Source organism: Hippoglossus hippoglossus, chromosome 19 (assembly GCF_009819705.1).
Source record: "Hippoglossus hippoglossus isolate fHipHip1 chromosome 19, fHipHip1.pri, whole genome shotgun sequence".
Classification (NCBI taxonomy): Eukaryota; Metazoa; Chordata; class Actinopteri; order Pleuronectiformes; family Pleuronectidae; genus Hippoglossus; species Hippoglossus hippoglossus.
The window spans coordinates 18,377,861-18,390,118 of record NC_047169.1 but is presented as its reverse complement, the minus strand read 5'-3'; the positions used below and the strand labels follow the sequence as shown (position 1 = coordinate 18,390,118).

Here is a 12,258-nt window from a genome sequence, read left to right as displayed (position 1 = left end):
CCCTCCCAAGTGAGAAGTGAAGGCACCTGGACCACTGTCTTCAGTCAGAGGCTGATATAGGATGGATGCTGGGAGAAAAGACACAAGCTAAACTGAAAACAATAAATGGCAATACCTAGTTTCATCCGTTTCCTGGTTTTGCCTGTGACTATCTCAAGTGGGTCAGAAGTTCATTCATACCATACTTTGAGGAGCAGTGTCCAACAGCTTACTGTGACATTACAACATTTGGTTTTGGTTACAACTTTTGGTTTTCACCATCCATCCAAATCTAACACAGAAGCACGGAGATGACATATTCTTTAGCTAATCTTTTCCATTCCTTTTCCCCTTTGTCCTTCATCTCCACTTGTGTTATTTAGTTGACAGGATGACAGAGGTTGTTCTCAAGCTGTCAGATGTTTTATGTTCAACTGTGAACGGTGAAATCATCTATAGCAGCTGAATGTGGACACAGTGAATCAGAATGGCACCCCCTGCTCCAATATATCCCAATATATCACAAACTATCCCTGCTCAGTACCAACGAGTAATATTACTTACCTTAGCAACAGGGTTTTTTTTTTACGTTTAAATCAAATTCCCAGATAATAATGTAAGGGGATAAAACAGGCATAGTTAGGGGAATTATAGGACTTTGAGCAATCTGGTGCAGCTTGATTGAATTTAAAGGCCACTGGCCACTGGTGGAGCCCAAGTATTAGCACATGTTTAAATGACATTTAACATAAAGAACCTTTGAATGTCGGACACGCTGTTCATTAGTTAACAGCACTTGTTCTGGTTAGATTGAAGCAAGTTCCATCAATTTAAAACTTTCCATATTTTACACATGTAATCTAAACGTAACTGTGGAATCCATGACAAAATATAAACTATAATCTAATTACAGTTGTCAAAAACATGACCTGATTTTAGTTCAATTCAATTCAATTCAATTTTATTTGTATAGTGCCGAATCATAAAATACATTTTCTCAAGGCACTTTACATAGAATATAGAGAAACCCAACAGTTCCCACAATGAGCAGCACTTTGGCGAGTGTGGAGAGAAACAACTCCCTCATTAACTGGAAGGAACCTCTAGCACAGCCATTCCCAAACTGAAGAATGAAAACTGTGTGAGGCCCACCCACACCTTTGATCACAACTATATGATCCACACACAGGACTAGAATCAACCATTACCATACATATTATTTAGTTTATAGCCAAAATAATTGTATATGAACGTGGGCAAATCCAATAACATCCACATTTAAGCGTAACAATTTGCAAAGCAACAAATGTAAAAAACATGAAGTACAAATAGTGGATTGTTAAACATATATTCTTGCTGTTTGTATAACAGAGCACAACAATAATATCAGGGAGAAGAAAAACACATTTAAGGCGTTTAACTTTTTTATTTATTGATTTTCTGATGACCTCTCACGGCCCACCTGCAGTGGCTTCACGGCCCACCAGGGGGCTGCGGCCCACACTTTTGGAATGACTGCTCTAGCAGAACCAGAGTCAGTGTGGGCGGCCATCTTCCTCGACCGGTTGGGGTGAGCTGGGAAAAATGGGGAGCGACCTGTGCACAGGTAAGCCCACTCTTGCATGTATCTGTGTTTGGGTGTATGTGAATTTGAAAGTGACAATATAGCCGTTTTCAGACATAAACTCGAGAGAATGTCCGCAGACTTGGGCCCAGCCTTTCTGTCTTGGAGGTTGCCTCTCACACCTGAACAACGCAGTGGGAGATTCTCCTCTCAGAAGCTTTTAGAACACAGAAATCTCTGGAGTGTTCAAGCGAGGAGTGGTGCAGCAGGCAGAGGCAGGATGTAATAAATTCATTCTGCTGCAGAGATTATTTATAGCCCATTGAGACCGATGTCAGCCCTTATCACCAGAAGGTCCCGAGACATTTTTTTATCGATATTTTATCTTTATTTTTATGTTTTTATTTCGCATCATGTGTCAGATACAAATTGCCAACACGCCCAGTTGCTCATGGTGAATCCTGCAGAGGGATCTCCTGTTGTGTTCTCACACTGACTCCTGTGGACATTCTGTGGACTTTTTACTAGGGGGCTGAAACTGAATGTCCGGAGTTCAGGGCAGTCTGAAAGCAGCTCATGTAAACAAAAGCTTAACTTTCCCCTTTGGGTGTCCCTTAATGGCCCTGGTGTCTGACAGAAAGTAAATGAGACGTGACTTGAAGATTCCAGAGACTCTGACAGTCAAATAGTTCCGTCCAAGTTATCTGCAACTAAGCACATTTAAAGGTAGGGTCACTCTTTCATGGGGAACAACAGTGGATATTTGAAAACAAATACACCCCTTCCTCCACTGCTCCTTCAGATCCACATTCATGCACAGGCATTGTCAAGGTGCACCACTGATCTCAAATAGTTGGAATCAGCCACCACAAACAGTAGCATTATCTGCAGACAAAACACAGCATCTGTATTTATACAAACTTTATACAAACGTAATCCAAACGTTCAACAACCAGACTCAGTCTCGACAGTGATTGTCGGTCTGCTTTTGAAGAGGCACACATTCAGTGACTGATGCATCATTACCTCTGTACCACTGGTGTTCGTGACTGGGGGCTGCCCACTCAGAAAACTTTGTGTGGTCGCGATGGCAGCCCGCAGTGTGGTCCGCAAATAGGAGGCGTTGCTGATCTCAAAAAGTTGAAATTAGCCACCACAAACATAATCATTATCTGTAGACGAAATACACCCCCTGTATTTACATAATTAAAGAGTGAATTTCACTCAGTTGCTCAGGGAAAACACGGCGCCAGTGTGTAAAGATACTGAAACAGAGAGTTGATTCAGTGTTCTCCTCAAACCAGACCAAATGCTCAGCGTTGTACAAAACGACCTAAATCTGGTTTGGCTTTCCTACCTTTTCCCTGTTGATTTACAAACATCAGTGGTTGCAGCAGAGGATATGGTATGCAGGTCATCCGAATAACGCAGAGAATTTTCTGTTATGAACATTTCTGTGCAGAGAACCTTCCGCTGTGAAAGGAAAACTGGGGGTGAAGTCTGTAGCTTCTCCGGATTTTACCTGGAGGTCATGTCTGAAAAACGGCTAAAGATGTGATCCTATGTTGTCATGATGTTGTGGGCGGCTGTGGCTCAGTAGGATGAACGGATGGTCCATAAACCAGAGGGATGGTGGCTTAAACCCAGTCTCCTCCATTCCGCGTGCCGAAGATTTACCAAATGTTAATGTCATCCTTAAACTCACAAATTTGATACAGACACATACCTGTGCGATATGGGTTTAGGAGAAAGAAGAATGATTACAATCTCTGACCTCTGTAAAACAAGACTAATCATGATGAACCATTGGTTCATACAGTTAAATGAGAGGTTACAGTCATTTCACCATTACCACAACAAACAGTAGTAAGTGAACCTTGATCAGAGATAGTGTGATAAAGAAATGTTGACGCAATAAGCAGCTCTCCCAGAGTGCTCACCTCTATCTGACCTGCTGAACTTGTCAACGCTCTCTCAAATTATGAATAATCACAGTGAGCCACTAACAACCATGCTAACGATCCCATTAGCATCTCTTACTGGGCACTCATACAGCTCCACAGCAGGGGCCAAGGGGCCAGCAGACGCTGTGCAAACGCAGTTTGAGGAATTAACACTTTCATTGACTTACATTGACTTTTTCACCACAGATGCTATAAGCCAATTGACTCTCTGTGAAACTCGGTCATCAAACCAAACAGATGCCCATTGACATTAAAGTGCATCCTTACTGTGCGCGATTAACCACACTGACTTTCATTTGATAAGACTATTTGCCCCCTCTACCATATGTTTAATGCACGCATACATTTAGGCCCTGATCAGTGAACAAAGGCCTTTAGAAAAGAAAAATATGACATAAGAAGTTTTTGTCTGTGTAAATTGGTAAAAAGCCCATCACATGATCCCATATTTAGAAATCTCTAACAACTTATTAACATCATTAAAAGACATTTGCATTTCCAGTTGTTGACCAGCTGTTGTTACATAATAGAGCTCAATTAGTACTTGTCATTAGGGGTTTCACAAATGTCCCCCTGAAGATGCCAAGAGTTGTGTTTACATTCTTTGATTTTATTTTGGTATGCAGCACGACATTCGAATTACCTTGTCTCATTACTGTTATGGAATCAATGCTATTCAAACTGTGTTTACTAAATATATTTTCCTGTGTTGGATATCTGTAGTAGTGTAAGAGGCGGATGTAGAGATAACATGCAATAATGTGGTCAAACACTGGATGATCAATGCACATGATATTTCTGCAGGGATATTATCATCTTGAAACTCAAATAGAATCTTCAATCTCTTGACTCGCCCCCTCACCTCTCCTGTTCATGGCAACAAGTGGTTCGGTGTATAAACACGCTGCCCTCAATAACACTACTTCACCAGCTATTACAATGATTTACTCTGGACCGTGTTCAGGCCTGAGGATCTAATTGAAAGCAAGCTAGTTTCAAACCTCTTTCAACACTGTGTTGTAAATTCACTACAATGGTCACAAATGTAGACCAAAATGGCCTTGGCCGTGGTAAGTTTTGTCTCCACTGGGTGATGGGGAACAATGGAGGGAAGCAGACGGTTCTTTAGAGGAAGGACAGGAGGCAAAGTTCAGAAAAGTTCATTCACATCGTTCGAGGGCTGAACCAGCGTGGATAGGATAGCTGGACATAAAGGTGTCAGCTACAATTTAGTATTACAATCTGGCCATTAAACTGAAACTCTGAGCCACTGTGACTAACAATAAGTACAACAGTTCAGCATTTGTGGATCCAATAATTGCAAGTAGCACAGTAATAAACAATGACTAGGGACAACAGTACAATGCTAAGAAGTCGGTGAGGAGTGGAGGGATGCTGGGTTTAAATCAGAGCGGCACCAGAGAGAGAGAGAAACAACCTGTGAAAAAGGCACATCTGCCAGTTAGGCCACCATCAGCCTGGAGGCTTTTATTTGGCCACCTAAGTGAAGACTAGTATCTTACAAATCAAGCAGTGAAAGTGTTTCGTGCTGCAGCTGAGACTGACAGCACCTCAAAACATCCACAATGAGTTGTTCTTATTACCAGGTAATCTACTGCAGGGTCATTGTAAGGGACATGGGGTGTATACAGTTTTACATGCCAAAGATCAGCTCTAACCTCCAAGCAGAGAGGGATATTATCCAGCACATGGTTAGTCTATTCTTTCCTAATTTGTGTAATTAGAGAATAAACAAATGTAAAAATGAAAATGTGTGATTTGTGTGTGTGTTGCATGCTGGAACTATATATTCTGTGAGCAGGTGCAGTGACTGTATCCAGATTCCTGAGGTTTTGGCATCTTAGTGACGTTGCCTGTGCCTGTGTGCAGACCAAAATCTGTGCTCACCAACCGTATCCAAGAAGCCTCGCTACAGCTTCAGATACTCCACAGAAGTGCTGGGTGGACAAATACACTGCTTCAGGGGTGCTGGCAGGACTGTGAAGTTAAGATAAGATAAGATAAAACTATATTGATCCACACACCAGGAGAGTTCACTTGTTGCAGTAGCAGACATAAAAAATAAATTACAAAAATACAGAATATGTACATAATATACACCTTTCACTACAGAAATATTGTTTGTATAGAAATGTTATTGAGTAAAGTGCAGAGGCACAGGATGATTACTCGAGCATGTAAAACTCTATTTGTGCATAAGTATGAGGTTATGTCCACATATGTGCAGATTAGACTGTTTATACTTATATAGGCAGATATGGTATACAAAAAGAATGGGTATAATATATATAGGCATTGTGTTTTTGGGTTGTCTTGTTCATCACATTCCTGTTAACACAAAATCGCCAATATAAATTGGTACAAACATTCCCTTCGACTTAAAGATGAACGAATTTGATTTCTGTGGTCGAAGGTCAAAGTTCAAGGCCACCCAGACTTCCTGTTCTTGTGAATGTGATATGTCAGGAACATTCATCAGTAATTTAAATACATCTGGCACAAACACTCACTTGGACCCAAGGATTACCTTGGTCAAGGTCACAGTGGCCTCACAAAACATGCTTTTGGCCTGTTGATCACAGTGCATCAAGTCTGCCATTATGGAATTTGTTCAAATTTGGACCAGAGATCACAGGTAAAGGTCATGGGGAATCTGGAAACAAACGTATATAACTGAAACTGCATTGGTTGGCGGAGGCATACAAATGCAGGACGGGATTTCTAGTCTCAAATGAAACTTTGTACGACTGAGCTCCACTCCCCTTCTCCTTACAAAGTGTTGAAATAAAAATAGTTTAAATGGCGTGATCCTAAAGATTAACTTTGGTAAATGACTTTCAACAACAATCCATTTTCTGGTTGTTACCCTAAATAAGCAGAAAGAATGATCCCTGTCAGTGAACATGTATCCATACTACTGGCTTACTTCCACTGTTCCAATGGGGGTGGAGCGTCCTGAAACTGAGCTGAACAGTTTGAACTCAGTTTCACCCTCTCTGCTCATCTGCCAGGGTCATCAGCCTGTTTCGCTCCCCCCCCTTCGATGGATTTTAGATTTGTCTTTTATTTTCCTTTTCCTCTCACAACGTATTGATTATATAAAGCTTATGGAATGTGTGTGTGTTTCTCAAACCCACCTGGTTTAGTGCATTACTGTCATCAGTGAACATTAACTCAAATTCCAAACACAATCTCACTGCTAAAAGAAAGTGTCCCAGACCACCTCTGACTGTGGTCTGAGTGATCGGATCTCAGGCCCTGTTCACACCTAGTATAAACATCGGTCCCGATCTGATCACAAGAAGACAGCTCTTTGTGTTTCTCCATTCAGACCTGGCTTTAGAATGTGACTGTGTGATTGGACCTCACTTCCCTGATGTATATGCTAATAAACACGTATATCATTTCTGTTCGTGGAGAACAAATGATGTTGTTTTTAGCCAGTCTGACTCTACTGATAGGCCTGTGGTCAAATGTACCTGTTGGTATGACAGAGAAAAGGCGGAGCCAGGAGGGGCTGAGCAAATCAATGCACTGTTCAGAGCTCGACCATTGAATACCATTTTTACTAATTTGAAAAAAGAAATAGGAAAACAATATGTGCCAGTCAATGTTACTATTGCTGTGGTGGACACAACTAAATCAATGTATGTGACACACTGAGAAGTGTAAACATCTTTCGGGTCCATCAGGAATCGGTTGTGGGTCAGGAGATATCTGGTGAATAGGCGGTCGTTCAGTGTGGCCAAGGACACATTTGTGATCACGCCGCTAAAAGAATGTGGCCACATGCTTACCGTGATCGGATCTCCGATGAGGTGAGAGAGAGGCTGCTGTCGGGAGGTGCGTTCCAGTAGATGTTCTACACATTTAACTTTATTCTATCTAGTTTAAAATAAAGGTTAAAATCAAGATTCATTGCAAAACAGTTTTATTAAATAAAAAGCTGATACAATGTAACACAGGTCATTTAAATAAGGTGGGATAAGAAAAAGAAGTTATATAAACAGACTCTACATTATATATGTACATAATCCTATAGATACACCTCTGAGTTGATTTAAGTGATCCATGTTTGTGTATAGTGCCTCTTGTTTAGTTTGTTCATATGTTCAAAAAATGATTATATACAAATTCAAAATTAACACTATCATATAAAATATGAAATACATTCTCAATTCATCTACAGTATATACAGTTCATGCCAAAAGACCACATGGACACAAATCCAAAAGAACCTCTTTTCTCTTCACGTCAAAATGCAGCCTTTGTTTCCTAAGAACACCTGAGTGCTTCCAAAACTTTTGGATTTGGAAGTAAAAACATACACGCCTCATATTTCACACCACTTTTTAGGAAACAACCCCTTGTAGTCGCAGTTTAATTTTGTACATAGCTGGTAAACTTGGTTGGCAGATTGTCCACAGGATAGACAGTAGGTCCTGTTTTCATGGTGGGCAGCCCATTTAAAAGAGTCCAGTGACACTTTGTGACCACTTCCACCAGGAAGATCTTCAACAGGACTTTGGCAAATTCCTTGCCCACACACATTCTGGAGCCGCCTCCGAACGGGATGTACTGGAACCTGGAGGAGTCGGTTGAGAATTTGGTCATGAAGCGCTCTGGCTGGAAGGCTTCCTTGTTGGGGAAGATCTCTGCCACCTCGTGGGTGTCACAGATGCTGTAGATGACGTTCCAGCCTTTGGGGATTTGATAACCCTGAATTGGTGAGGAGAAAAGAATGAGTGAGCAGCTAGTTTGGACACATTCTGTCAAATGCCTGTGGGACCCTTAGGGTTGCATGATCTCTGAACAGTGCACATCAATCTGCCAATCAAACAAACGTCAGAAATCTCTGTTAACGTACATTGAGTTCAAAGGTCTTGAGGGCCACTCTGAAGCCCCCGGGGACAGGAGGGTTGATCCTCAGAGTCTCTTTAATGACACAGCCGGTGTATTTCAACTGCTCCAAGGACTCGATGTTCAGATTCTGGAAGTCCATCCCCTGCTCCTCCTGAACACAATGACACAAAAAGGAGCATATTAAGAAAAGAATGGTCGGGAATTCAATAGTGCTAGTTGGTCATTTCAGCTTGATTTTCGGACTTGCTAATTTATAGAAGTGAAATAATCTCATTGGTTGAATCAAACCACCACTGGTTTACTGTTGACACACTTGTTTGTCCAGCTCTCCTTCCAAGCTCGGACAAGACTTGATATCCAGTGACTCAAATCACACACCAAAGCAAGCTACACAAATAAACGCATGTTTGTCATTGATGTGAGCAGCTCAGTGCTGTTCATCAGACCTGCCTTCTTGATCAGGGTTAAACATGACCAATTTATTTTACTTTGCAATAGTGATCTCTGTGGCAAGCACAGTCGATACTAAACCTACCCAAAAAACTACCAGCCTTGATTTATGGATTTATGGAGCTCAAGCTATGCATGTAACTCACCTTGTCCATTAGTTCCTGCCTCAGTCTGTCCACGACTTCAGGGTTCAGGCCCAGGAACATGATCAGAGAGGTGGCTGTGCTGGCTGTGGTTTCATGCCCCCCGAACAACAGCTCTGTAGCAGACTCCTTAATGGCCTAGGAACAGAAAGGCAGACACTGCATTAGGACCCAACTTAGGCAAAGGCTTTATGAGCAGGATAGAGGCAAATGTGATCGTGCAGTCATTACCTGCATGCTGAAGGGCTCTCCACTCTTTTTGCTGCTGTCTATAAGCTGCTGCAGAGCGTCTCTGTGATTCCAGCCCCCGTCTGACTCCTGCACCTTCTTCTTGATGTTCTCCTCTATCTTGGAGTGGATGAAGTTCCTCGCTTTCAGACCCTGGAGAATAGGAAGGATGACAGGAGCGTGAGTCAGGCAACCCCCACAGTGAATATCATGTGTTTGACGCTGATGCTTTTAAATGTTAAACATTGTTAAATATCGTGCGAAATGACTTGTATGGTCCTTCGAGTTTGGATCACTTAGCTCCACTTTAAGGCATTGAAAACGCGGCGTAGCTACAAGACAATTATGATTTTGTCTCTTACCCTGTACAGTCCGCTGAAGGGCACCTCGATAGGCAGAGAAAAAAGATTCTTGATCATTTCCTCGAAAGCTTCCACCAGCTCATGTTCATCAGTCTTGATCTGCTCTGGCTCAAATCCCAGCAGGATCCTCATGGCGATACGGAACATAAGCCGCTTCATCTCGGGGTACACCAGCACACAAGGGTCCCTTGCCAGCCACTCCTTCACCGAAGCCTGCACCTCCTCCTGGATGACGGGGATGTAGAGCTCCAGAGCTTCCCTGGAGAAGGCTCGCATGATGGCCTGGACAAGAGCAGAGACGTGAACATCCAAACTTAACTTCTAATGACAAAAGGTTACTCTTTGGCCAATGTGCTTAATCAACAGATATGACAACTCAGAATATACATTGTCTGAGTGCATGGCAAAAATCTTATCAGGTATAGTGTGTAGTTCAGTCTTTAAAGTGTATTGTTCTTATGATAAGACAATCAACCACTGCTTTAAGAAAGTTGACATTTAAAAAAAAAAAAATCCTTTAAAGTGCCAATTTCCAGTGAAAACAAGTTCAAATAGCTACAGAGCAGATTATTTTTATTTGATTTGAAAATAAGAGGTTTCTTGTGAACATCCTCATTTGGTCTCTGATTAATATCAGATGCAGTAATTATAATACGACAAGCTGTAGAGTGTGGCTGGAATATAGATACTTTCTCCTCACTGAACATTATGCACTTAAATCTATTATTTGCTTTAATCGGAGAGCAGTGCCACAGGCTGGGCCACGTTTATGATGACACTGAGGTTTCACAGACTTCCTGCAGACTTTCAAACAGAATCCTGACGTACCTTTTTCTTGCTCCTGTGCAGGGATCCGTGCACATTTGACAGTGTGTCCGAGCCCAGGATGGTGCGAACAGACGCGGGCCACTGCACAGACACGAGCCTGTGCTCCCCCAGCAAAATCTGCCTGACGTTATCCGCTCCGGTGACGCGCACCGTGGGGTTCCCGAAGAGATGTGTGCGGTAGATGTAACCGTACTTCTGTCGCTTCATCCGCAGGAACTTTCTCCTCTGCAAGCACACACACACACACACCAAGACCATTAAACAAACAGTGGGACACGCCTGCAGACTGGTGGCAGCACACAGCAGCAATGGAAAGGACAGGTGAAACGAAAAGAATGAAAAGTAAGTTCAAACTAGAATATCTTACAAACATATACTTCCAGATCTTTAACACTGAGTAGAGTTGGATGGAGTTAATTTAAAAACGTGCATTTCATTCATATAAACAGCTGGTGGAAACGCAGGAAGCTGAATAAAAAGTTATCATGCATCTGCTCAAATTGGAACATGTGAAGTGTTCAGTCCCTCAGTGTTTGGAGCAGCCTGGTCCACGCGTGGATCAGGCGCCGTGGAAAGTTCCCTTGAGACAGATGCATCTCGGCCGTGCAGTTACCTGGAGGATGAGCTGCAGCGTCTCTCCAATGAAAGGTAAGCCCATAGATCCGGGCGGCAGCGGGCTGGAGCAGTTCGGATCTCTGCCTCGGATCATGTAAACCTCCCACAGCTTCACCGCCACCAGGAAGAGCAGGACGGGCAGCACGATGGTGCACAGCAAGGTGGCCAGCAGCGCGCTCAGAGCCATGGTGAGTGGGTGTCAGGCAGCGTGTCGTTGTCCGAGGAGCTCAGGTGAAGCTCTGTCAGCTACTGAGGCTCCGGGCTGCTCATCCAGCGCTTTTATAGGCTGCCAGGACTGCGGACAGCCCGTTACCTTCTCCTCCCTCAGATAAATTAGTTCACTCAAAGTTCATCTTTAATTGTGGGTGTCGCTCGGCTCCGCCTCCGGCCTGTACCGACTGACTTGCCTCGGCCATTTGTTCCTAGGGTCGCATCTTTTAATCCCTACCTCCTGTTGCACGCAGACAATCCGCAGTGGATTTCACTGAGAAAAGGTGCCGATTCCCTCCGAGACAATGGCAGCACGGCCCAAGACGCCTTTGTTGGCGATGCGGCAGCTAGTTTACACACTCATTACCTTGGCTTAAGGCCGCTGGCAGGCTCAGGGATCATGCCTGCAGGGCGGCCTGCATTCAAGAGCAAAGCGCTTTTACACAGCGCATTTTCAGCTGCTTCACGAAAAGGAGAAGAGGCTGGAGAGCGTCTTAATCCGTCTCCCGCGGCCCCCGCTGGTGCCATTCAGAGTTTAGATGTGTTTTATTTCCACATGTTTATTTGTTTTTATGATATTGCCTGACTGACACTTGAACCAGCTGGGATTACTCCAACATGATGGTGGTGCCAACATCAGGGTGCATACGAGTGAAAGATGATTAACAGTGGAGTGAAGCAGTCCTGTCCTCTGAGTGACTCGGCTTCTATCTCACCACTTTCACATCCGACCTCTTCCTAATCTGGAAGACTTTAACCTCTGTGTGTGTGTGTGTGTGTGTGTGTGTGTATGTGCGCGTGTCTGTGTGTGTGTGCGTGCGTGTGTGTGTGATAAAAATGATCTCTCTCTCAGCGAGTTCAAACCTGGGTCAGCACAGGCAGCCGGAGGGACGGGCGCACACATTGGCGCACGCGCACGCAAGGTCATCCCCGGCTCCAGCGCATGAAAAGTAAACACGGAGCAGAGGCTCATCGGCCGTTCACCACATCCTCACCCCGCGTTTGGACTCTTGTGTTTTTTATGACCGGCC

The 12,258-nt window shown here is 43.5% G+C and overlaps 1 protein-coding gene across 1 annotated transcript; it reads right to left on the bottom strand.

Moving 5' to 3' along the window:
• Window positions 1–7,442: 7,442 nt before the first annotated feature.
• LOC117752562 (cytochrome P450 26A1) lies at window positions 7,443–12,012 on the bottom strand. Its single transcript, XM_034569999.1, has 7 exons — window positions 11,016–12,012; window positions 10,403–10,627; window positions 9,575–9,856; window positions 9,216–9,365; window positions 8,988–9,122; window positions 8,396–8,542; window positions 7,443–8,247 (listed from the first exon to the last, which is right to left on the bottom strand). Exons 1-7 carry the CDS (start codon window positions 11,202–11,204, stop codon window positions 7,909–7,911), a joined length of 1,467 nt encoding a protein of 488 aa, XP_034425890.1. The 5' UTR covers window positions 11,205–12,012; the 3' UTR covers window positions 7,443–7,908.
• Between the last annotated feature and the right edge of the window lie 246 nt (window positions 12,013–12,258).